General features: G+C 41.4%; 1 protein-coding gene across 3 annotated transcripts in view; it reads left to right on the top strand.

Annotated features, from left to right (window-relative positions):
• The window catches only part of PANK1 (pantothenate kinase 1), a 42,677-nt gene extending 15,213 nt beyond the window's left edge, over positions 1 to 27,464 (top strand). For all 3 annotated transcript variants that reach the window (XM_045024131.1, XM_045024133.1, XM_045024134.1), the window contains exons 2-7: positions 784 to 1,136; positions 14,861 to 15,114; positions 18,833 to 19,009; positions 19,638 to 19,761; positions 25,204 to 25,329; positions 26,064 to 27,464. In XM_045024131.1, coding sequence (XP_044880066.1) covers positions 784 to 1,136; positions 14,861 to 15,114; positions 18,833 to 19,009; positions 19,638 to 19,761; positions 25,204 to 25,329; positions 26,064 to 26,123 — 1,094 coding nt within the window. In that variant the 3' untranslated portion in view covers positions 26,124 to 27,464. The remainder of the gene's footprint in view (positions 1 to 783; positions 1,137 to 14,860; positions 15,115 to 18,832; positions 19,010 to 19,637; positions 19,762 to 25,203; positions 25,330 to 26,063) is intronic.
• Positions 27,465 to 27,759: the final 295 nt, after the last annotated feature.

Here is a 27,759-nt window from a genome sequence, read left to right as displayed (position 1 = left end):
ATGTCCAGAAACGGGTTTGGTTTGAGGGATGGGCTCATGAGCTTTTAAGCACTAAAATAAAGTTTCACTAATACTTTTACTTTCTGATGATGTCTCGAGATCGTGGAGTTAACACTACAATGCTGGTGTTTTCTTCCTTTCTTTTGTCAAGAAGAAAATGTGCCATGCCAGTGTGGCTACTTAGAAAATTTGGAGCAGCTGGCCAGTCTAGGAATCTTAGCTTCAGCACTTTTACCGATGTCAAAGATGGGAAGGCAGACACTATTTCTGGAGAGCTTGTTTCCCAAATAAAGAGCAGAGTAGGACAAAAGGGAGAGGAAAGGGAATATCGCTGTTATGCACTGCCAGCATGACTCTCAACTTCACTCTCCTGTTCCTTTTTAATTTTCCCCCAATCCATTTTAATTCGCAATGCTAGGATTCAAAGTAGATGAAATTCAATAAGCATCCTATTTGAAGATGTGGTAATCTCTAGTGCCAAGTAAAATAGATTATTTCAGTAATATATTCATAACATCTGATTATATTTCTCTGAAGAAAAATATGTTTGAGGAAGTGCCTAGAGGCTCGTTTTTCAGTTTCTCTGAAATTTTGTTTTAACTCTGAAGTTTCATGAATGAGCTCTGATCATGTCCAATAGGTGCAAGTGTCCAGCAGTCCTTAGGATCAGGCTCTGATCTTGTAAACTTTGCTAACTTGAATTTCAGTTCTGTAGATACTCTAAGTAATATGATAAACTAAGATATTTATAGCACCTCTCTCTTTTTTCCCCTCCTTTCCTAGCATTTCCGTGGTTCGGAATGGATATTGGTGGAACATTGGTTAAACTGGTCTACTTTGAACCAAAAGACATTACAGCAGAAGAGGAACAGGAGGAAGTAGAAAACCTGAAAAGCATTAGGAAATACTTGACTTCCAATACAGCCTATGGTAAAACTGGCATTCGCGATGTCCATCTTGAACTGAAAAACTTGACCATGTGTGGACGCAAAGGGAATTTGCACTTCATCCGCTTTCCAACTTGTGCCATGCATAGGTTCATACAGATGGGTAGTGAAAAGAACTTCTCCAGCCTGCACACTACCCTTTGTGCCACGGGAGGCGGGGCTTACAAGTTTGAAGAGGACTTCAGAACGGTATGTGGGAAATGCACATAATCTCACTAAGGAGCATCTATCTGTGAGTCCTTCTCCAAAACCAAATACAAGAGAATCTTTCTATTAACTAAAGTTTTCAATAAAATTACCTCTTTGTCACTCCTAGATGGTCACTTTTTTAACTTAAAGAATTGCTAATTGGGAAGAACTATTTAGAACAATACTTCCTTAGAAGTCTCCTGAGAGACTTGGTGGATTGATTTTAAATAAGTAAGCAGACTTTGATTTAAATAATCAATGATAATCCTGTTTTTCATTTGTGCTTTTTAGTTATTTTTTTAGTTATTAAAGAGAGCTTGATTCTCTTTGGTTGGTAATCATTAAAACATGTCATCAGTTTGCAACTATGTATAGCCTTTAACACTGAATTTGGTATTTTTCTTGCTAACCAGGGGGATTTATTTAAGCAAATACATTTTCTTATTTATTAGATGACAATTAATTTTTTTACTTGTGACTTGTTTCAAGGTCTGTTTGGATAGAAATTTTAATTCAATTAAAAATGCCCCTGAAAGCATTTAAAATTATTATTTAATGAGTTAAATAAGGCTACTGTAGATCTGCTAGATACATAAGAAAATTTATCAAAACACGTTTTTCATTTAAAACCAAGTGATTTATTACACAAAGGAAATATCTGTTGTTAATGAATTGAACTAATTGTTTCTGGTCACCATGTCCTTCAGCAGTTTAGAATTAGATCTCATCATCACACCTAGTTTTCATTCTTAGATTGGAAGAGAAAAACAAGCTTTCCTCCTTTTTTCAAATCCCAGTCAGCTTCTTAACTTTGAATGAACTATAGTCATTGATTTTGAAGTAGTTGAATAAACTTAAATGAATAAAATATTCTCTCTCTCTCTGAAAAAGGCTGCCAAAAGTTGTTAGGACTGCAACAGATGCTAGTTCCAGGTCATTAGCCAGTGCAAACAAATACTGCTTAATTTAAAAAAAAAATATTTAAATGATTTTAATAGATTATAGTAAGTTTAGGCCTTTAACGAATATCATAATTTCAAAGTAAATTTTAAATGAGTTTATTTTTTAAAAGAAAAATGTTTAAATTTTAAAAAGCTGGGTTATTTTTGTTTTTTTTTTAATTTATAAATCATTGATTTTTGTCCAACCTGATGAGAAAAGGGGGAGGAGATATTTCTGTCCTACTCTACCCTTTTGCAATCTCTTGATAATGGATCCATTTGTTTTGATCTCCAGTGAACTGTTCTGTGGGTCTGGTCATGGTCGTCACATACCGCTCATGAGATTAATATGTCTCAAATTTCTGAAACTTACAGGTGCTCATCTTGTGTTCTGGGCACCTATCCCATACACTAAAATTACTAAATAAGCAAAGGACTTCCCATAAATGTGTTAATCTTGGCCCACTCTCTTCTCATCAGCCTTTCACAAGAGAAGAAGAAGAAGGGAAAAAAAGATGCCTTTTGCAGCCTCCAGGGAAGGCTAAAAAAATCTGTCAAGTATCAGAGGGGTAGCCGTGTTAGTCTGGTTCTGTAGAAGCAGCAAAGAATCCTGTGGCACCTTATAGACTAACAGACGTTTGTTTGCAAAACGTCTGTTAGTCTATAAGGTGCCACAGGATTCTTTGCTGCTTCTAAAAAAATCTGGGCTCTGACAGCTTGAGTGGGTGGGGGAAGTGAGTTTCAAAACAGAAGACCCATCCCCTAGAGAAGGCCCTGCCAGCAGCTTTTTGTCATTTGTATTGAGGAAGCTCCAGTGCCCCTGCTGATCTCAACTGCAACTACCTGTCACAGGGGGAGAGCAATTAGGTCCTAAACCAATGAGAGCTTGATACATTAAAATCAATACTTTGAATTCCACGCAGAAGCTTGTTAGAAGCCATGGCATCCCCCAGAACACAGGTCTGAATTACTGCCAATGTGTAACATCACTTAGTGCAGAATGCTGCAGTCTGCTTATTCAGCTTCTGAATCATCCTGAGTTGTATCCATCTGTATAGTACATTGTGGCAATGTATTTTGAGCCTGGATAATAGTGGCAAGGCGTACATCAGAGAGAAAAGGTTGCACAGTGGCTTATTTTGTCATGGATCACAGTTTAAGAATCTGTGTCCTGAAGCATTGAAATGTCATTCTCTGAGTTTCTTGCACACTTCATACTTTTACATGTACACTGTAATGAGTTGTAATGTATAACCTAACTATGGGGATGTATATAGCAAAAATTTAGATGCATCCTTTCATAGAAACAGTGTTTAATCTGATTGCATTCATATAAAACTATGGAGCTATGTATATTGGTAAAATGCTTTATTTAACTTCTGTAGCCTACTTTTGTATTTTTTCCCCTTGTAACATTCATTTTTGTATTTCATAACAGTATTTCTAAATATCCATGAATTGTACTGTCTAGTTTCCTTCAGGATTGCATAGCTGTAGCAGGAAAGTGTCTGCCCTATTATTGCAAAATAACACTTTCATATCCAAGCAGTAATGTAACTTTTAGTATTGCTGCTGCTTTCTTTTATTCCCCAAAGAATCACCACTACTTGCCTGTTCAAGAATCGAGTTCCAATTCTCCCTTCTAGCTTTAAATATTTTCCACAGATTTGATCTCAAATACCCTTATTCCTTCCTATTCTCTCCATTTCTCAAATATTAACTTTTCAGTTCCCCATTTCATATCTCTCCACAGTGATTGGTCCTGCTGTTCAGCCTACTCCTCCATCAGTTGGAATAATGGTTGCTAGTCATAAAACAAAACAGGAAGCTGGTGAAGATTTCTTAGAAAGGGGTGATATGTTCTTAATTTCAGGTATAGGTGAAGTGGTGAGTGAATACATGTTACTATTATACAGATACAACATTACTACCCCATCCAATCCAGATGTAGATGTGTAATTAAAACAATAAGTGACTAAATATTACACTGAAAATAAAACAATTCCCTTACCTCAACATCTTCAAAATGTTAGGAGCTAAAACATCATTTTAAAATCAAACTTTATTTTTGCCCAAGTTTATGGGACCACTGGAGAAGTGGTATAGTATAGCTTCTAGGACCTAGAAACACTTTTCCTGCATTATTGATCCTTGCCATAGTGAGTCTAAGCACTCCCCGCTGGCTTCCACAAATCAAAAGGGACAAAGGACTGTTGCATGTGATCAGCAAACCTCATCCAGAATCTCTATCTGCAAAACTGGGTGGCACTCAACTGGCAGAAGTTACACACTTGTACCTTCTTCCTCAGATACTAGATTCAGTAGACCAGAAAAACTAGAGCTACACTGAAGAAGGTTGCCTGACTGAAAGCAGTCCAGTACCATCACCAAATAGCTCACCATTTGGAGCTGTTCCAATTCTGAGTTGCAGAGGCAGATTCTTAGAGGTGCTAAGCACCTGCAATTCCAAAGAAAAGTCAGAGGGAACTGTGAGTTCTCATCACCTCTGAAAATGAAACCTTTAGTCGCAGAAACAGGGAGGCAGGTAAAAATCTCCTATGCCACAGTCAGCTGGATTTGCTGTTTAGTCTCCCTCTCTGATGTAGGCCATTTGTAAACCCTGGTGATTTAGGACAGTGCAGGAGAAAGGAGTGCCTGGGGATCATCCCGTGGTCCTGGGCAAAAATGATTGATAATTCCCCAGGCGATTGCTGCCGTGCTTCTGGCATTTGAGCATTCTTCCTTGGAGTTCTAGGATCCAGCTGGATTCATTCATCTCTTAAGCCTATTTCTGTGATTTCACTTATCAGCCAGAGGGCAATATATAATCCTCTGAGAGGAACATGAACAAGAATGAGTTAGTAATATGGTAGAATTTTGAGCTTGGCCTTTTTCCTTCCTTCCTGAATGATTTTACTGGTTGCATTTACTAGTAGGCAGCACTGCTGTTCCTGGGAGCTAGCTGTGCTGGCAGTTTTTCTTTACATAGTTTGTCGCTCAGTTCTGACCATTTTTCATTGGTCTGTATTAAGTCAACTTCTTCATGAGTAATAGGTCACAGGGTAGCTGGATCCTGTGAGTGGACCAGGCCCATCTCCCTGTTGTCAGTATTTATTAGGCCCAACTGAACCAATTAAAGGTGGGGAGGGCTGTACCTGGAGCGAAAAAGGCCTGTAAGAGGATGGGATGAGGAGGAGTGATTGTGGCAGACTGTGCCTGGGGAGAGGAACCACAGAGGAGTAGGCCTAACTCCTGTGATAGCTTCCTGGAACAAGGGCTCAGGTGCCTATGGAGGTCGCCCTGGGGGCTGGTGTTCCAGAAGGGAAACAGAATTGGCTGAGAGCAGAGCTGGATATGAGAAGGGAGCTGGCAAGGACTGGGGTGCTGCAAGTGGCAGGATTACCTGAGACCCCACTGGCAGGATAGGCCATGAAATCCTAGGACAAAGGGAGAGCTGAGGAACTGTGGGTTTGGGAAATTTTTGTGTGTGGGGGGGTGGTCTGTTACATGCTTATGTTTGGATAAATAAATTTACTTAAAGGAGACTGGGTGTGTCAGAGAGTCCTTGTTAAGCTGTGGAGGAGCCCTGCCATGTCCTCCTATGGTGGAAAGCTGAGGTACTTTGGCCCTGGTAAAAGGGAAAAATTAGGTGGAACTTTGATGCCCAGTGAAGAAGGGGAAGTCAGAGGCAGGGTGCTGCAGAGTGACCCTTCGCTGCGAAGGGGTGCTTAACCTGAAATAGGGAACCTGACGCCTATGTCTGTAAAGAGGACATGGGATTCTTTGCTTGCTCACCTGCAATATAAATCCTTTGAAAATTCTTCACCTTCTTCTGGAATACTCTGTCTATCCAAAATGCATGTTTCTTCCACAATAAAATGCTTTGTTATATAACAAGAAATAACTCACTCTGTCACTTGGCTTACGTTACAGAGAAAGTGTAGATGAGAGACACTTGAGATGTGGGGTGAGAGATGTGCCTCCAAATCTTTGACATTTCTATAAAAGACTGCCATGTTTCCCTACCATATTTATTTAGCTTGTGAATTATAAATCTGACATCAGAACCACTCCCATTGCAGTTAGTGGCAAAATTCTTCTGGATTTCAGTGGGTCTAGGTGGGGACCTTGTTCTCTATTCTATAGAGAACCAATCTAATGAGATATCCCTGGAAGCGCTTTAGGCACTTTACCAGGGTGGGAGTGGGGAAGGTAGTTTCTAACCTTTTAAAATTGATTTGTAAACACTTTCTCTTTTAAAACAACCTTAGGCATTTTCAGGCAGATTCAAAGTGTCTGTTTCTAGGAGTGTATTGTTAGTCACTGCAATGGAAAGTAATAGGGTTAGACTGATTTCTGACAGATGGTGGATCCTGACATGTCCTGAAAGCTGAAATATTTCCGTATTAAATTTACACTCAAAAGTGTAATGAAAACTTGTCCATATAAATTATTTCTAGTCATTTTAAGCTGGAATGATATTTTTGTGTGTTCATTAAAATTGTGAACAATTATACGTCAATACACTCAAGAGGTGCAAATTGTCTTAGTGTACGTCTGTTAATTTTATAATGTACATCTTACCTACTTTTTAAATAATATGAAACAGTGGAGCAAAAGTACCCATAAATGAGAATAGGGAAAGTCTGTTCAGTGATTCACTACATAGTTGTTATTCTCAAAAGGCTGTTCTTTGTTACTGATGGAATCTTGATCTATACCAGGGGTCTCAAACTCAAATGACCCCGAGGGCCGCATGAGGACTAGTGCATTGGCCCGAGGGCCGCATCACTGACACGCCCCCTTGCTGCCCCTGGCCCCACCCCCAATCCACCCCTTCCATGAGGCCCCGCCCCTGCCCTGCCTCTTCTCCACCTCCTCCCCTAAGCGCGCGGCTCCCCGCTCCTCCCCCCTCCCTCCTGGAAAGTGCTAAGCGCCACCAACAGCTTTTTCAATGCACTCTTCCAATCCTTGAAATATGTCACGTCCCGTTGTGATACCCTTCAGTGGCATTAAGTCTAGCAATTCTTCAGTTATATTCAAATTGCAGTCCACACCTCTAAATGAACACTGCACACTGTGCGGTATCTGATACATCTGTACTCTCATCAAGAGCAATTGAAAATACTTCAAAGTCTTTTGCCATTTGAATCAATTGTTTTTGCACATTATCAGCTAAATCCGTTATCCTGCAGGCAACTGTATTTGCAGACAAGCTTATGCCTTCAAAAACTTTCTTCCTATCAGGACATAAAATTTCACTGGCCTTCATAAGACGTTCTTTTATGAATAAGCCTTCTGTAAAAGGTCGCGATGATTTAGCTATCATTTCGCTTATCACAAAACTTGCTCTTACTGAATCTTCGCTAGACTTGTTAATCCCTGAAAATAAATTTCTTTGCTTGGCAAATGCTGCTTTAAGTTGCTGAACTTTTTCCTCTCGGATTTTTCCGGTGAATGCATCATATTTTTCACGGTGCATCGTGTCATAGTGCTGACGCACGTTATACTCCTTGGGAACAGCAATCGTTTGCTGACAAATAAGGCATTGAATTTTAACTTTTACCTCTGTGAAAAAATATAAATTCTCCCATTTGTCTTGGAAAACTCTCTTTTCTTCCATGAGTGTTCTTTTTTTTGACGAAGTCATTTCCAAGCAGTTTTAATAAATATATACACTCAGTAATGCACCTCACTCAAAGGACAAAACACGCACTTAGATTTACTGCCTAAGGCTCTGGGAGGGAGTTTGGGTGGGGGAGGGGGTCTGGAGTGCAGGCTCTGTGCTCGGTGCAGGCTCCAGGCTGCGGCAGGGGGTGGGGGTGCAGGCTTTGGGACGGAGTTTGGGGATAGGAGGGGTGCAGGGGTGAGGGCTGTGGGGCTGAGGGTGAGGGGTTTGAGGCATTGGAGAGGCTCGGGGCATTGGAGAGTCTCAGGACTAGGGGAAGGGCAGCCTGCCCTGGCCCTAGTGCAGGGGGGCGCTAGGACCCTGCGGCAGCAGGTGATGCCGGAAGCCGGCATAGCGGAGGAGGAGTGGAGTCAGCGTCAGCTCCCGGGCAGGCTACCGGGCGGTGAGGGGGCAGCAAGTGGGGGCTGGTAGACACTGGGGGGAGGCGCGTGGGGGCGGCAGGTGGGGCCAGGGGAGAGACCCGGCCCCAAACATTGGGGAGCAGCGCGCGGGGAGCTTAGGCACAGAAAATAACTCGGGGAGGGGGGCGGGGGTGAGGGGAGTTTGGCGGCGACAGGAAGTAACTGGGGGAGCTCCGCGGGCCGCAGGGAAGAGCTCCGAGGGCCGCATGCGGCCCGTGGGCCGCATGTTTGAGACCCCTGATCTATACCTTCTATGCAGGGCTTGAAAAATCCACTTGCTCACATAGCCAGTAGGAAGATTCCCCAAAGAGTGCCGTCAGCTACTGGAAAATCTGAGCTTTTGTTTTAAAAGGCCCGATGATTGCAAAGATAACCTTGATGTGAACAAATTGATGGGTACCATGCTGACTGCATAAAGGCAGCTCCCCATGTCTCTATTGCTGCCCATAGCTCTCCAAGATACAGAAGAATGGTGTCAGTTTTACCACTGTTATTCAGAATCCTTTGGGTAGCTGTGATACTGACAAAATTCTTGTTAGTTTTACTCTTCTTCTTCTGCTTGAGAAGGCTAGAAGCTGTCACCTTGGGGCAGAGGAGTCAACAGTGGAATCTTGGGAAAGGTAAAGTAGTGAAAACTCTTACTGTCACCATCACCCTTAGCAGCCAGGAAGCTCTGGTGAGAACAGAGAATGCTCCTTTCTTCGCTCCAGCTTCCAAAGGAGGTTGGAGGAGAGAGGATCTTAAAACTTATCAGATACCTACTATCTGCAGGCTGATATAAAAAATGGATCCTCTCAAGTGAGGAGGGAGGTCCAGGAATAGCACCCTGGTAGGTATCCTAGCCACCTCCCCTTTCTCTCCAGCTTGGATTGGGACTGCCCTTAAATAGTGGAACCCCACCCATCATTCATGTCAGTCTGTTGCTAGTATGGCTTGTTCTTAGACTTGTAAGTGTATGGGCAGATTTCCAAACTCTGAATGGGGGTGAGTAGGAATGAGGTAAACTAGAAGAGAAGTAGGTTCAAAGAGATTTTTGTGGGGAGGAGGCAGAATATTAAGGGAGGAAGTGGAGAACACCATTCTAGCAGGGTGTAGGGGAGAGGGAGATATACTGTAAAGGTATACTGTGATCCGTTATACAAAAGAAAATGGAAAAATTAGAGTGAGGCCTGGAAGAGAGAGAAGGCATAAAAAAAACCAGAACTGTAGCAAGTGGGGCTATTGCAATTGATACAATTGGTTTAAAAATGCACTTGCAAAATATTAAATATTAGAAATAAGTTTACGTAATTCCAAGAAAAGCCCAGAAAGGAACAACTGTAACTTTAAGCTATATTTAGATAGGATTCTAAAATTCAGATTTTATATAGAACACCCAAAAAAATTGTAACTGTTTGAATTGGTTTTGAAAACACAAATACAACTGAATTTGTATGTGTCTTTTTTGACTTCGTTTTAAAAAAAATGTATACTCATCTCTGCCCTGGCAGGTCCTAATGAGACCATATATTTCCTTGCAAATATTTCAGATTTAGCCATTGATGTTCCTGAAGTGGGCTGAGTCATCTTATTCTTTGTTATTGAAGTGTGAGGGCAGGTCTACATTTAAAACAATGCAGCTGCACCTCTGTAGTGCTTAAGTAAAGACAATCCCACACTGACAGGAGAGCTTCTCCCATTGACATAGCGCGTGGTGGGGTGGGAGGAGGGCTAGGTTGGTATACCTATGTTGCTATGGGGTATGGATTTTTCACACCCCTGTGTGATGTAGTTATACCAATATAGCTCTGTAGCGTAGACCTGGCCTCAAACATGTCATTTACTTGCAAAGAATTTTCTACTCTGTACCAGCATGGTCAGACTTTCCTGTGGATAATTACTTTACTAATGTCAAGGACTTAAACCTTCCCAAAGATGCAATAAATGTTCCCCTAGACTGGGGGGGAAATCAATCAGTAAAGACCCCATTCACAGTGTCAGCTGCCACTTCCCTGGTGACAACTATCTGGTGTCATCTCTTTCTCCCTGGAGTCAAGTCAACTTATACCCCTCTTGGTCTCCCTTTGTTCATTATTACACCTGCCAGAAAGGCCTTAATGAAAGCATTTGAAAAATATACTCTTTGAGCAGGTGTACTATATTTGGAGGTGGGCATGGAGATGGAGTAGTCTCTGTCCTACAAACAGTGGCTTTTGTAGAATCTGTTGACTTCTCCAGCACACCACTGTACCCCACTGTCTAACCCTGGAACCTGCCTATCTTTGGAAATTACCTATTTTAGGGAAAGCATAGAATACAGCATTGCTCCCTCTATGATCACACTAGTTTCCAAGCTTGAGATAAACTTGTCCATAACTTCCTGCTCCTGATGGTTTTTCAGGCCTTCTTAAGAACCTCTCTGTTTTGTGGCCATCGTAACTGTTTCCAGAACACTCCAATAAAAATGTAATAGGAGGTCCCAAACAAAGCCATTTGTGCAATGCAGTAACAAAAAACAAGAAATGGCTCCCACTTTAAACAAGTAAAACTCATTGTAAATTTCACAAGCTCCAATCTTTCCCCTCAAGAGTCCTGCTTGTTTGTTCAGCTGTTTCATCCTCCCAACCTAAAATTAAATTTGTGTGTGTGTTGTGAGCTGGGGAGACATTACAATGGACAGCAGAATCCTTGTTATCAATAACTTCCTGGGGAGGGCAGCTTCAGCCAGAAGGGAGCTGGCTTTGTACATTCACTTTCTCATGTGAAAGAGATGATAGAAGGCTGGAAAATATCAGTGAATGCACTGACGTTACAGGAGGCCATCCTTATTGTAAAAGTTTTCACATAAATCTTTGACCTTTATCATGCATTGTGTACGAAACTTTGGTTCTTTTTCAGCAAAACTGGGTCTTGGAAGGTTGAAGCCAGGGTGGATCAGAATGTGGCAGGGTAGAATGATGTCACCAGAAAAGAAATAGACCTACTCAATACCATGGTTGAGATCTAAGGCAACATCTATTTTCTGATGTGGGCAAGCTACTTGAGTCACTTCTATGAAGGAGGATAGATTTTGGTTAATGAACAGACCTGGTTCTCTTTCTCACGCTACCACTGACTTATAGTATGATATTGGGCAAATAAAGCTTTCTGTAATTCAGTTCCCTCACCTGTAGAATGTGAGTAAGTAATACTTACCTCATAAAGGTGTTCTGAAGCTAAAATAATTAACGGTTATAAAGAACTTTCAGCCTGCTAAATTGAGGGGCAAAACTTGTGACAAAATATGTTTTGTAATGAGGTAAAATAATTGTTCTCTAGTAATTTTTTTGCTGGGAATATTTTGTGAGAAAGAGAGCAGAGGAAGGACTTTTTTCAGATGATTGTGCAGCAACTGACACCAGCACAGACACCTGAAAGCAGGGCAAATTCCCATTTCCCTGTTATAGAATCATAGAATTCAAGATCAGAAGGGACCACTATGATCATCCAGTCTGACCTCCTGCAAGACGCAGGCCACATAAGCCGATCCACCCACTCCTTAAGCAAGCGACCCCTGCCCCATGCTTCGGAGGAAGGCGAAAAACCTCCAGGGCCACTGCCAATCTACCCTGGAGGAAAATTCCTTCCCGACCCCAAATATGGCGGTCAGCTGAACCCCGAGCATGTGGGCAAGACTCTCCAGCTATACCCTCTGGAAAAAGGCTAATAATATCCTATCATTGACCCATTGTACTAATTACCAATGTAGCACTTAATTGACCTATTGACTAAGCCCGTTATCCTATCATACCATCTCCTCCATAAACTTATCCAGCTTAATCTTAAAGTCATGGAGGTCCTTTGCCCCCACTGTTTCCCTCGGTAGGCTGTTCCAGAATTGCACTCCTCTGATGGTTAGAAACCTTCATCTAATTTCAAGCCTAAATTTCCTGACTGACAGTTTGTATCCGTTTGTCCTCGTGTCCACATTAGCACTGAGCTGAAATAATTCCTCTCCTTCCCTGGTATTTATCCCTCTGATATATTTAAAGAGTGCAATCATATCTCCTCTTATCCTTCTTTTGGTTAAGGAAAACAAACCGAGCTCCTCAAGTCTCCTTTCATACGACAGGCTTTCCATTCCTCGGATCATTCTAGTGGCCCTTCTTTGTACCCGTTCCAGTTTGAGTTCATCCTTCTTAAACATGGGAGACCAAAACTGCACACAATACTCCAAATGAGGTCTCACCAATGCCTTATATAACGGGACTAGCACCTCCTTATCTCTACTAGAAATACCTCGCCTAATGCATCCCAAGACCGCATTAGCTTTTTTAACGGCCACATCACATTGCCTACTCATAGTCATCCTACGATCAACCAGGACTCCTAGGTCCTTCTCCTCCTCCGTTACTTCCAACTGGTGCGTCCCCAGCTTATAACTAAAGTTCTTGTTAGTCATCCCTAAATGCATAACCTTACACTTCTCACTATTGAATTTCATCCTGTTACTAATACACCAGTTTACAAGGTCATCCAAATCTCCCTGGAGGATATCCCGATCCTTTTCCGAATTGGCAATACCTCCCAACTTTGTGTCATCCACAAACTTTATCATGGATTGAAACTTTTTCATCCCCTGGGTGCAGCGAGCGGATCTGTTAGACCCTCCTCTATTTCCCCTACATTCCATTTCTCTCTAATGGAGCTCTTGATGGATCCCAAGAGTCGCAGAAATTAGAATTTTTGCTGTCAGAATCATAATTTTGTTCCCAACATTCTTCTTGATACTGATACTTTAGGTTGTTATTTCATTCTTAGGGCCGTGTTGTTATACTTTTCATTATGTGAAATTGACTTATTGGAGAGACACAATCATTTACAGATGATGATTATGGTGCAATGTTGAATGAGATTTTAAGTCCACAAGTTTTTGAAAGTCAGAATAAAGGGTCATATAACTACTAATTATGGCCCCTTGTTAATACATATTATATCAAGATGTTTATTATGCAGCATGTTCACACAACACTGAACTATGTGTGATGTGAGTTACAAATAAAATGTATTGGAGACTAACTATATTTCATTCCACTCCTTCAGTAATAGAGAAAAGTGAATTTTCCTTTGCTATTTGTGCCTATTGCATCTGTCTACAGATGCATCTACAGTATGTAGTATTTTACCTTCCAGCATCTGTGGTGTGTGACTATGTGAGGAAAGATCCTTATAATATATGCACATATTGGGAGAGGGTTATGGTTCCTGTAGGAAACTTTTCTCTGAATTTGGAGCAATTAAAAGTTAACCTCGGGGTTGCATTTAGCAAAACAAGAAAATTATTTCCTCTGTAATTAATGAGGCATGGTGGGGTTCATCTTAAACTGTCTCAGGATGAAGCACATCTTTTCTGGTTGCTGTTCATTCAACTAGAGAAGTGGCAATCTAATAACTGGAGATTGTTCCAAATCAGCATGTTTATAAAGCAGCTTTAAGGCTACTTTTATAAAACTTCTTTAAAATTTTAGTTTTTCCAGCTCCTTTTAATTCTCCTCATTCATCGTGTAAACAGTGCAACCTAGTGCACCTGAGCAGGGGATAGTTATATTTTTTTATCTCTGCATCTTTCCCCCCTGTTGTTTATTCCCCTGATATGGACTCAACCCCTGTGTCATCTTGAAAGAGATACTTTCCACAGAACTGTCCTATTATACAAGCGGGAAGCAACAGTCAGTCTGAGCCTATTAAGTAATATGTTATGACAAGCTTGAGTCATGGGTGGCTTCTGATGTTTCATAGGAAAACATTCTTTTTTTAGACAAAAGTTATTTTATATCTCTTCTTGCCATATTCTTTCATTATCAAGGATTATTTCTGTGCACATGGGATTAGTTTCTTACATTTAAATCATGGAGATAATGACTTCCAATATGTTTTCATGAGACATCCTAAACTGATCCACCTGTATAACCTAAGGAAGAAACAGCTTTTTAAAATCGGTGAATAAAAAGGTGCTGTAGAAGTGTAAATCCTTACTAATAATTCTGTATTTTGTAATGTGCCAATAGCACATCTTACACATTTAAATTTTTTCCCTACTTTCTGTTTCATAAAGCCTGGACCGGGGGATGGTGGTATTTTAGCTATGAAGTTACTTAAGTTTAGATTTCAATGAAGTGTTTGATTTGAATGTTGGAATAAATAGATAACTGCATCCTGGGAAATGCTGCTGTCTATGCATGTCAAATACTGTTAAACAGCTGCAGAGTAGGTTTCCCTGCAGAGTTTTCTGATTAATCTGAACTCTGACTTGGTGGCAGCAGTTTGCCATGCAAGTAGTCCAGAAAATCTCTTTAAGGCAAAGGGAACCTGAAGCCTGTACTGCAGTGATTTTCAGCCTTTGGTCCGTGGACCTCTGGGGCTGCAGGCTGTCTAAGATTTTCAAAGAGATCCGCACCTCCATTCAAAAATTTGAAGGGGTCCACAGATGAAAAAAGGTTGAAAACTGCTACTGTACTGTATAGTACTGATTATTTTGTGATATGCCTGTTGTTGGGCAGACAACAATCTATTTTTACTTGACTTCTGGCTTAAATAGAACTTTGGCTACTTCAATAGTGACACATTATGCAACTCAAACAGTACAAAGTGCTTCATCAGAGCCTTTTGCCCTTCTCTGTGTTGCATGTGTTGAACTAACAGATGTTCATTTATTAACTTCTTGGTCTCTTCCAGATTGCTGACCTGCAGCTCCATAAACTGGATGAGCTGGACTGCTTGATCCAGGGCCTGCTGTATGTTGATTCTGTTGGGTTTAATGGCCAGCCAGAGTGCTATTATTTTGAAAATCCCACAGATCCTGAACAGTGTCAGAAAAAGCCTTACTGCCTTGATAATCCATATCCAATGTTGCTGGTTAACATAGGCTCAGGGGTCAGCATCCTAGCAGTGTATTCCAAGGACAACTATAAAAGAGTTACAGGGACCAGGTAAGGATGTTATATATACGGGGTCAGATTATTGCCACTTCCCTCACCATCCCTCCATAGAAGACAGCTTGGAGATACATCAATCCATTGCAGCTGCTGGGGAGCCTTTGCCAGGGACCTAGGGACCACAACTGAATTTTTAAGTTGCCCTCTCCTCATAGAGATGCTTGCATTGTCAAAACCAAAATACTACATTATTTCACTTGCTGTTGACTATTTAAGTACAGCAGTGTGTAATTAACTTTTTAATTATATAAAAAAATTACAAGAATTATACAAAGTATCATAGTGGTAGATATGTTCGTCTGTATCCACAAAAACGAGGAGTCCGGTGGCACCTTAAAGACTAACAGATTTATACAACATATCTAAGCATAAAATATTATAGCAATTCATACATTAGGGAATGAAAATATTCCTATATGTGATGAATATTGGAAGTAAGATTAATTAAACTAAAAATTTGGTGGTGGTGGTTATAAATTATTGAAGCATTTGCTAACATCCTTTTGATTTTTTTTCTATTAATAGTATGAAAGAAATATGAAGTTTGGTACAGTAGTTCGCAGCTTGTTTAATTCTCTAGCAATGATAATTAGATATCTCTTTCTTCAATTTTGGGGGCGTAGGGGGTTCGGCTGGGGCTCGTCCCACTCCGGGGCGGCGGGGAACCAGACGCATCGCTACTTCAGTCAGGTGTGTCGGGGAACTAGCCTGGCTGTGCCGCAAACGGTCAGCAGCTCAGGTCCTCAGGCAGGGGCTGAGCAAACAGTTAAATAACAGGCCCTGGGTCAGGGTAGGGCAGTAGAGAATCTGTGGCTCAGGCCCTCAGGCAGGGGCTGCACAGACAAATAAGTTTAGGAGGCCCAGGCCCTGGCTCCGAAGGACTTGGGAGAGGGGGAGACTGCCACCCGCACGTTGGGTGGCAGTGGGGGCACAGGCCCCCTCCACTTCGTCCCAGCCCGGGGCGCTAGCAGCAGTAGACGGTCCGCTGCTGTGTCAGTGGGGATCCTGACTGCAACACTGACATCGGCTCGAACTCCCCCTCTAGAGGTACCTGCGTCGTGACGGTGTCCTCTACGGAATCAAGCACCATAGGCTCCTCTGGGTACTTGATGAGCGGCAGGCTTGGCAGCTCCTCTGGGTAACTTGCCACTGGCCGGCTTAACAGATTCTCCGGGGTCTGGTCGGAATCAGGCCTCAGCTGGTCTGGCCAATCCTTGAGTCGGTCGCCAACTGCAGGAGTCTCCTCACCGGGAGCTAGGCCACAAGCGTCTGGCTTCTCCGGTAGCCAGGCCTGTAGTGAGCTCCGTGGTTGGGCTTTTGTACTTCCTGTCCTGCGCCCTGACCTCTGGGGAGTGGGCGCAAGCGCCACTGGCTCCGCCCACTTTGGCGTCCAGAGGGGCTCGTCCCTCTCCAGGGCGTCGGGGAACCAGACCGCCTCGTTACAGGGGCGTTTGGCAATATTTCTAATTGTATTTGTTGTTTTCTATGACTCCACCTTCATTGTCAGTCCATCATTCATATGAAAACCTCCCAATATTGCATCTTTTCTCCCACTCCTTTAATGGGTAATCTGTGGCAACGCTCTGTTGCCTTCCCCACTCCTCTTTTTGATTAATGTAGGGGATATGTAACTCACTAATGTTCTGTTCTTTGTAAAGCTTGACTGTATATTCAGACCTATGGATAGATTACTTAAACACTGAACATTTCACTGTTTTTCATTACACATAAGATATAAAACATGTTTTTGACTTCAGCCTATATATATAGATGTGTGTGTTCTGTTTTTTTTCCCCCCATGAATAATATATTTTCAGTCTGGATGCACAGGAGACCTTTACCTTGAAAACTCCTTTGACTTTAGCATTCTATAGTCTTGAACTATTTGTCTGTTTCTCAGTATACAATACAAACAACAAACTGATAGTAAACACCCTTTAAAGCTGTCGGGCTTGGATGTCTTGTTACACACCATAGCTCCATTGACTTCAGTAGAGTTGTAAGAGGAGAATCATGCCCACGATCCTGAATGTTATGTGAATAATTTTTAACTAATTCAAAAATCTGAATGATAACAACATGTATATTTCTTATTGCTTAAACATCAAACATGCTGTAGTGGTACTTCGTTGTGAGTATTCAGATCTGAGATTATCTAATTGGTTCTAAATTGACCTAGATCAGCAGCAAGTAACCTTTTGTGGAATGAATTAATAGTTCATTTTCTAGATGGACAGCTGTCCATTCCATAGAAATACTGTCCCACCTTGGACTCATTGTCACGCTTGTTTAAGCAAAGAGATCAAGGAGTGAATAGGCCAATCTACTCTGTTGTTGCCGTGACTTAGGCATGTTGACAGGAAAGTTTGGAGAAGTGTGTACATTCAGCTCAGTTGATGTAATATATGAGGATTGTCATCTCCAGGGCTCTCATACTGCACTGAGTCAGGGCCGCTCAGAGGATTCAGGAGGCCTGGGGTCTTTGGTGGCGGGGGGCCCCCGTGGCCTAATTGCCGCCAAAGACCCGGCACTTCAGCGGGGGGTCCCGGGGCTGAAGGACACACACACACACACACACACTCCCACCGCCAAATTGCCTCCGAAGACCCGGCACTGCGGCGGGGGGGTCCTTCCGCCCCGGGACCCACCGCCGTGGCTCTTCGGGGCACTTCGGTGGCGGGTCCCAGAGGGGAAGGACTCCCCCGTGGAAGATGCTCTGGGGGCCTGGGCCCCGCAAGAGTTTTCCAGGCCCCCCGGAGCGAGTGAAGGACCCTGCTCCAGGGGCCCCGAAAAACTCTTGTGGAGGCCCCTCCGGGGCCTGGGGCAAATTGCCCGACTTGCCCCCCCCGGGCTCACATATAAATTCAACTTTAAAAAATGTTGGAGCTCAGATCTGTTAAGGCTGAAAGTTCATAAATCTCGAGTTGTTATGCAAATATTCAACATCCTAAAATGCATGTGATAAATATGCATTACTTTATTTACATAATCAACAAATGTCCTGATTATCTGAGCTGAAGCCTGACAAGGCTGCAGCATGGAACAAGCTTAAGAAATTTAAGAGTTGCCATGACCTTTGCTGGCTTTGGCACCTGTAAGTAACCCTGGCTGCTGCTTGTGGCTTTCCCCAGCTACATCTTGCCCAGGACTGGAGAGCTGCAGTTGGTTTCTAGGATTGTTGCTTGCCCTGGGCTGGGAGAGTATCTGGCTGTTTCCTGTTATCAGCTGAGGGATGCTTTGGCTGGGCTGCTGGTCGCTTGTTAGGTACCCAGCTCTGGCTGCTCCTTGCCCATTTCTCCCTGGCTTGGGGGTGCTTTGGTTGTTGATTACCAGTGATTTCCACTCTGACCCCTATGACCAAGGAGAGATGGCTAGAGCGCTGCCCACAGGTGCTTGAGCTGTAGTTTCAAGTCTGTGGCCATGCATGGGTTTGCGGGAGACACAATATGCTGTAGGCTGCATCCCTGTGATTTGAGTCCTCCCAGCTGGATCTTCATAATTAGAATCCCTGGGCTTCTAATCTTGGAGATTCTACTGGGCGTGGCTCGTAACCATAGATGCAGCCTAGAGTGTGTCTCCTCATCGTTCCAAATCAGGAGATGTGAACATCTAGACAGGAGCTTTGCAAAGAGCAAGTAAAAGCAGGAGACAGAGAATGTGTGGATGACGCTTCTTAGAGCTGCCTGATGCCTATGAACTCTTCTCATTTTAGTCTCGGAGGTGGAACGTTCCTGGGCCTGTGCTGTTTGCTGACTGGCTGTGAGACTTTTGAAGAAGCACTAGAAATGGCAGCTAAAGGAGACAGTACCAACGTCGATAAACTGGTAAAAGATATTTATGGGGGAGACTATGAACGATTTGGCCTTCAAGGATCTGCTGTAGCATCAAGGTACATATTTAACTGGTTGTTTTCAAAGAGCTTAGTCGAAATTTGCTGTGCACACTAAACTGAGCTCTCAATGCCTACCCTGTGTCCTCTGTTTGTATATAAAAGCCACCTAGCTGTATTATGCTGTTTTTACTTAGGATCTCTCTCCTGTTTTTGTTTTCTAATAAAGTATAAAAATATTCAAAGTTTAGCAAATACAATGTATTTTAATTTAAAATACAGTAATTTTGAAAGAAATACCTTTACCCATTGTAACTGTATTCACCTATTGTGTTTTCTTTATTAAGAGATCCTTTCTCACATGTCCATGTTATGTAGGGTTGCCAACTCTGACTGAAGCTATTCCAGGAGATTTTTTTTCCCCCCCAACATGACATAATGTCATTTTCTTAAAATAGCTATAAAAAATCTCCTGGATTGCTTTCAATACTCTCTGGAAGATGGATGCTGATTCCAGGAGACTCCAGGCCAGTCCTGGAGAGTTGGCAACCTTAATGTTATGCCCAGAATCGTCAGCATGAAATCCAAGCAAAGCTGTTCATATTGTAAGCTTATTAAAGTGGATTTGTGGAAATTTAACCTTTCTGAATAACTTAGAATAAAAAGGATTGTGATATTTCCAACACAGCTTTGGCCACATGATGAGTAAAGAAAAAAGAGATTCCATAAGTAAAGAGGACCTGGCCAGAGCTACCTTGGTCACTATCACCAACAACATTGGCTCCATTGCTCGCATGTGTGCATTGAATGAGGTAAGTCTGCAAATTCACTCTAAGTTTCATTGAGGCCTCTAGCATTAGTGCAGCACAGATAACAAAAACAGCAAGTGCATAATGCTTATACACCTATTCTGTGACTTCCCCGCTAGATAGATGCACACATTTAATTTTGGCTCCTAACTTCTTTGAAGTCTACTATTAACTCCATTCTAAGGTACTCTTTGCTATGAGGCACAGGACATTTGGATTTAAAAAAACCCAAGGTTTTATAATAACTGAACACTCCTATAATTAATGATCCCCAGAGCCATTCAGCTGTTCCGACTCTTTAGATCACAGGGACATTAATATCAGTGCATATAGCGAATCAGTTCTTCTAATTATCTCTTGGTTTAGTAGCTCTTGTTATTATCCTACAAGCAATAAAGTATGATTGCAACATTCTCATTGCATTGGTTTTTGTGTTTGTTTCATGACCTAGTGGTCAAGAACTATTCATGGAGTTCGTTTTTAGCTCTAAGTACTCTCCATTTTCTGGAAAGTCATCTTCAGTCATGAGGGTTTTCTACATTCTTTTTGCTTTCAGCTTCTTTACAGTGTTGCCTTGTGGCATGGAGTTCAAGCAGCATTGTACAGGGCTATCAAAGCATCGAGAGTTACAACAGAGATCCACGTGTGTTGCATTAAGAGGAGAAAAAAGATAACTAATGACCCTCTGCAATGTGTTGCGCCTCTACAAAGACATTTTTGACTCTTTTTTGTTTAATGGACAATTTCTTTTAACTGGATGATCTGTAGAACTACTAGGGAGAATGGACAGATGTGATAAATAACTCATTTCATAGAGGACATCTAAATAGATTTTTCCCCACCAGCACTTTGATCATGTTTTGTTATGCTTATTTCAGTTGTATGACACAAAGGAAGAATAATTGTTCACAATGTGCGATGGGCTAGGAGTACAGAGAAAAATCCTAGGCTGAATAATTAATAAAATAAATATTTTTGTTTTAGGAGCAAACTGTTTGCTTTATGTGAGTCACTGGTTGGGATTAATCCAATAACCAGTTCTTGATCTTCTCAGAGAAAGGCAAAGCTATACCCCCACCAGCAACAATGCACGTAGCCTGTTGTGAAGCATTGTGTGTTAGGTCAGGGCCATGATGATGATTCCTTTGTGACTTGCTGGCGAAACCAGTTTAGGCCCTGAAGCATGAGATTTGATGAGTCTTATGATTGTAGCTTAAACATAGTAATGAAAATTATTAAATATGAAGATGAAAAATAAATAAATAAAAGATTCTTCCTCCTGGACTTCAAAGCTGGAGTGGCTTGCATAAAGCTGGCAACAGTGTGTAAATTCCATCACCTGGACATTTTTGGGTACATGTCAATGAAACACTGTCCCATAGATTGGCACAAAGGACCCCCTCTACTGTTCACAGCTAGGGGAACATCTTCCCTAGCTGCAGAGCACCTAACAAACCATATAAAGTGTACGGCAGCCCTCCATGCTGCACCATCAATACAGATTTCACTGTACAGCTAAATTGGCCACACACACACACACACATATATATATGCTATGTAGCCTTCTACAGTTGGCCGGCTTCCGGCATCACCTGCTGCCGCAGGGTCCTAGCGCCCCCCTGCACTAGGGCCAGGGCAGGCTGCCCTTCCCCTAGTCCTGAGACTCTCCAATGCCCCGAGCCTCTCCAATGCCTCAAACCCCTCACCCTCAGCCCCACAGCCCTCACCCCTGCACCCCCTCCTATCCCCAAACTCCGTCCCAAAGCCTGCACCCCCACCCCCTGCCGCAGCCTGGAGCCTGCACCGAGCACAGAGCCTGCACTCCAGACCCCCTCCCCCACCCAAACTCCCTCCCAGAGCCTTAGGCAGTAAATCTAAGTGCGTGTTTTGTCCTTTGAGTGAGGTGCATTACTGAGTGTATATATTTATTAAAACTGCTTGGAAATGACTTCGTCAAAAAAAAGAACACTCATGGAAGAAAAGAGAGTTTTCCAAGACAAATGGGAGAATTTATATTTTTTCACAGAGGTAAAAGTTAAAATTCAATGCCTTATTTGTCAGCAAACGATTGCTGTTCCCAAGGAGTATAACGTGCGTCGGCACTATGACACAATGCACCATGAAAAATATGATGCATTCACCGGAAAAATCCGAGAGGAAAAAGTTCAGCAACTTAAAGCAGCATTTGCCAAGCAAAGAAATTTATTTTCAGGATTAACAAGTCTAGCGAAGATTCAGTAAGAGCAAGTTTTGTGATAAGCGAAATGATAGCTAAATCATCGCGACCTTTTACAGAAGGCTTATTCATAAAAGAATGTCTTATGAAGGCCAGTGAAATTTTATGTCCTGATAGGAAGAAAGTTTTTGAAGGCATAAGCTTGTCTGCAAATACAGTTGCCTGCAGGATAACGGATTTAGCTGATAATGTGCAAAAACAATTGATTCAAATGGCAAAAGACTTTGAAGTATTTTCAATTGCTCTTGATGAGAGTACAGATGTATCAGATACCGCACAGTGTGCAGTGTTCATTAGAGGTGTGGACTGCAATTTGAATATAACTGAAGAATTGCTAGACTTAATGCCACTGAAGGGTATCACAACGGGACGTGACATATTTCAAGGATTGGAAGAGTGCATTGAAAAAGCTGTTGGTGGCGCTTAGCACTTTCCAGGAGGGAGGGGGGAGGAGCGGGGAGCCGGCGCTTAGGGGAGGAGGTGGAGAAGAAACAGGGCAGGGGCGGGGCCTCATGGAAGGGGTGGATTGGGGGTGGGGCCAGGGGCAGCAAGGGGGCGTGTCAGTGATGCGGCCCTCGGGCCAATGCACTAGTCCTCATGCGGCCCTCGGGGTCATTTGAGTTTGAGACCCCTGGTGTACATCATATGTCATTTTCAGGATGTCATAACTTGATCAGATCTGAATTTCATCAGAATGCCTCACTGGTTGAAGGCTGCTATTTTTCAACTTTCATTTTGTCTGTAGAACTGTTAAAAGGGTAGCAAGAATTTTATACGATAAGAATAGTGTGTTCTTATTCTCTTTGTACTCAAAAGTGGCTGAATTCTCTTTACTTAAACTTCCACACAAAATGTATCCCTGGGCAGAAGCCAGGCCTAGAAAGTTTTATACCAAAAGGTGATCATTCCAGAAAGTTACAAGTCACTGAAAATAGAAGGTTAAAATTGAAATGGTCATGCCAATTTCATTATTGTAGCCATATTTCCTTCTGTTAGTCCCTATGGAATCTTTAATGGGATTTTTAATCAGTTGTCCAACCAATTAATTGGGTTTCTTTAAAATAATTTGCCATAAATCTTGCATACTTGTGATAGGATAGTGAATGATATGTATGAATAGTTTTCTTTTAGGTTTAGGATCTTCAGTAAAAAGTGTGTATGTCCATGTCAGATACCATTTGTTTTGATTTTCTAATAACTTCATGGTCATATTTGGGGGGAAAAAAGGAAAGTTTATGAAGAATGAAATTAAATTTGGTTCCTAAACAGTTTGGTAGTGTTGCATTAGTAGAAATGTATTGCATATATCTTTGCCGTCCGTTTGCAAGAAATGTGTTTTACGGAGTAGAAAGCACTGTCTGCTTGGGGAATGCAGAATGCTGCTGCCTATTTTTAACCTTAACCTGTAAAATACTGACTTTTTCCACATCTCCAGCCAAATAAGTTCATAGGAGGATATGTGAATGTATGCTTATGTGGCCACAGACTCCAGAGGGTTAATTAGAAGTTTTCTATCCTCTATCACTGTAAAACTGCATTATCTAAATAAAGCTGTTGTTGCTAAATATAGTCTCTGCGCATTTGACTGTTCTTTTAGCCATGTTAATATAAATAACTAGACCATGATGTGCTTCAGCACTATCCAATATCTTACACATTTTGAGTGTGACATCCTCTTCAGACTACACCCTGGACAGTGCTAAAGGACACCATGGTCTAGTTATTTATATCAGCATGGCTAAACTACTCGGAAAAGAACAGTCAGGTCCGCAGATGAGACTATATTTAGCAACAAAAGCTTTATTTAGATAATGAAGTTTTACAGTCATGGAGGATAGAAATCTTTTAACTGACCCTCTAGAGTCTGTGGCAAACACCAGCATACGTTATCATTATCTTTAGAGATAATTCTGTGGATATTCAGCAAAGACTGTTAATGAAATACATCATCATCCAAGCTCCCAACATGAACTTTTGCACATTCAGGTACTCACTTGCTGTTGAATTGTTGACTTGCTCGATGTGAACTGTTTTAAAATGACGAATGCTAGATTCCATTTCTCTTTGTACATCATCACCAGAACTGGATTCAGTGGGGTAGCATAGGTGTAACTGAAGGCATCATGGGCTACAGGAACTTTAATTACAGGTGGTTATGTGTGAAAAGGGTTGGCTTGACCTTTGGTGGCTCTTAGATTGAAATTGGAGAGGTGTTTTTTTGTTGGTGGTTCAATGCTTTCCCATATAAACAGAGCACAGTTAACATTGAAACCAGTGAGAGACAATAAGTGTGGAACCTCACCCTGCCATTTTACAGTCACTTTTCAGAGTGGAACCACAGTTTGGGAATGATGTTTATAGATGCCTTCACCTGTATCTCTAGAGCAGTGTTTCCCAAACTTGGGACGCCGCTTGTTCAGGGAAAGCCCCTGATGGGACGGTTTGTTTACCTGCCACGTCCGAAGGTCTGGCCGATCGAGGCTCCCACTGGCTGCAGTTCGCTGCTCCAGGCCAATGGGAGCTGCTGGAAGTGGTGCGGGCCGAGGGACATACTGGCCGCTGCTTCCAGCAGCTCCCATTGGCCTGGAGCAGCGAACCACAACCAGTGGGAGCTGCGATCGGCCGGACCTGCAGATGCAGCAGGTAAACAAACTGGCCCGGCCTGCCAGGGGCTTTCCCTAAACAAGCAGCATCCCAAGTTTGGGAAACACTGCTCTAGAGTAATCCTTACCAAATACCCTTCAAAGGTTCCCCTGGAGTCAGGTGGATTTGTTGATTATCTTTACTCTTCAAAGGCTGCGTCACTTAATAAATGAAATATTAATAAAATTCATATGTAATAAATTACATATGAGATTACATGGAAGTAGCATTGCTAAGTAACACTTCAGTTTTACCACATCAGAGAAATATCTCCTAGCATTATACATCCTGTAAGTGCCATTGATTATATGTATGTAACACAGTAGTGACATATTTTATCCTGTCCTGCAAATAAATCTGCCTGCCTGCTGCCACTTGTCTCCTTAGTAAACACAGCTAGTTATTGCATTGGGAGTTTCAGTTGGGGGAATTAGGGATGCATTGCTATGATATATAAAGTTGAAAAATCCCGAGTTTTTTTCTCAATAGAAATAAAATTGCATGTCTAAAGCAGCACACATGCTGAATTTAGTTTTATTTTTCATCTTTCTATTGTTATTTTACAGAACATTGACAGAGTGGTGTTTGTAGGAAACTTTCTCAGAATCAATATGATCTCTATGAAGGTGCTAGCGTACGCTATGGATTATTGGTCCAAGGGACAGCTGAAGGCTCTATTTTTGGAACATGAGGTAGGGAAATGTATCCATTAAATTCCTTATTAGTTATAGGAAACTATTTCTGTGATGTTTGAGTGTACAGAGTTGCCACAGAGAATGTTTCTCTTAAAAAGCCAAAGGGTGCGATAGACTAGGTTCTGTGAAAAAGGCCTTTAACTCAGGAGGTGGTTGAAGATGTAAATCCCTGAATTGTAATTAGTTTGAGTGCTCATCTTGCTGGATTCACTTTCATTTAATAACCCTCAGACATCTGCACAAAACGTTCTCTGGCATAAGACTATGCATGCAAAATTTCAGGCCCAATACTTGTTTTGGTTGGTTGGGATTTTGTTATTACAAAATATTAAATTATGCATGCAAAATTTCAGGCCCAATACTTGTTTTGGTTGGTTGGGATTTTGTTATTACAAAATGTCAGATGGTGTCGAAATTAGATTAATAGGGTTAGAATGGAAACTGCCTTACCATAAGTGTGGAGCCAATATAGTGGTTCCATAACAAGTGCTGTTTTGACCTTTGGTTAGTCACAACAAGCTGTGTAAGGCTTATAATGATACAACTGGGCCCTTTTCTTCTCCCATTGAAATCATTTAATTACAATTCACGTGTTGAACACTGGTATAAGATGACTGCTCTGACAAGATGTATATTTTTTTAACTGCCTTATCAATGCTGAGAGCATTATGAGTATTGTGCTACTTGGTTATACTTCAGAATTTCTGATAGTTCTTGTTTCTGTTTTTAAGGGTTATTTTGGAGCTGTTGGAGCCCTTCTGGAATTGCTTAAAATGCCAGAAGATCAGTGACAAAGCCAACTGGAAGTAGATACCTGTCAAAGATGCTGCTGGATAGAATGAAAGTCACTATAAGGATGGAAATGAAGCCATTATGGCAGTTCTACCTGCTGGATTTGTAAATAATTTAAAATCCTTTTAGCTGATCTCTAACTTTTGGGTTTTGACCTTATACTTCAAAATTCATACTGGGAATAAAAAGGTTTTTTTCTGTATACTGTATTTTTGGGGAGGGGGGAGGGGAACTGTGCAACGTGGCCAAACATACAGATTTTATGGATTGATTTTAAAAAGTTCATACTGTTTAAAAAAGGACCTATACTATGAGAGACCTACGTTTCTTCTGGGGTTTACTGATTAGTGTGGTAATTTTAACTTCATCTAGTAATCACTCTAGGAGATTTTTATCTTATATTTTTCATGATGTTTCATGATTTACTCTTGGTTTCAAATGAAACTACAAAGCTGGCACATTTTACTGTGAACACTAAACTAATTGATTTTGTTGCCTTCACTTTTTTTATTTAAAAAGATACTCTTCCCTCTCATCTCTCCTGCAAAAAGATGCCCTTTCTTTGACTACATGTGTTTAACGAAGAGACACTAGCAGACATGCTGAGATGGGGATAAGATTTGTGTAGTCACTGGCACCTTTTGAAGTCATGAACATGAGTTAACTGCTCATTGTGGCACCAAAGCCCCTTGCATTTTGGCCTATTCCTTTCTGAAATTTTTGATTACTGGGTCAAAACTAAAACAAAATCTTGTTATGGTAAAACTCATCTATAAAAAGAGCTCTACGGTACAGATGTTATTTATACAGTATATACTTAGCATTAGAAAATAACAAGGGAGAGTAATTTCAATATGTCTGAGGACTCTACTGTAGTAATTACATAACTTTTTAAATTTTGTCTTCATCAGATTTGTTATTGTTTATTCAAATCGTACTTTCTAAAATTAAAACCAATACTTATTGTATCATACATTGAATTAGGAACTAAAGTTTAATTTTGCCTCCAGGACTTGGTAAAGTCTGAGTATTTTTTCCTAAATCATTCTGTCTTACAAATCTGTATTTGAAATACATCCTTTTTCATGTGTCACATGATGTACAGGGTCCATCAGAGGGACAGTACAATTTTAGGGAGCATGTGTTCTCTGATGTATTTTGATTTTGGTTTTTTGGTTCTGAACACAGTCATTAATTTCCATCTCTCTCAAACCTTGATACTAACAGAAGTGTTGACTTGTCTGCTATAAATAAAGCCCTTTACTGTGTGATGGTTTTTAATGTATCTGTAGAATTCATTTCTTTAAACCGAACTATATAAAGTACATAGTAGTATTTAATTTGGTTACATTTTCCTGTTGTTTTTACGATCTGTTCCTGGTACTTGTTTTTCCTATGTTACATCACTTTGACATTTCCTACTTTGAGTCATCCACTCATCTGAGACTTTGTTGAATTGCTTATTATGTGACAGGTTTAAAGTTCTGCCATTTTACATTTGACTTTTTTCATCGTGGTTATAGAAGGCATACAACATGTGAAAAACTTTTAACATAATTAACTGTAACATTACTGAAAGAGTTACAGCTGGGATACATTTGACTGAATGCTTTTAGTGCAATATGAACAATATAA

The sequence above is a fragment of the Mauremys mutica genome, chromosome 7, assembly GCF_020497125.1.
Source record: "Mauremys mutica isolate MM-2020 ecotype Southern chromosome 7, ASM2049712v1, whole genome shotgun sequence".
NCBI lineage: Eukaryota > Metazoa > Chordata > Testudines > Geoemydidae > Mauremys > Mauremys mutica.
This window is presented reverse-complemented; position numbering and strand designations above follow the sequence as displayed.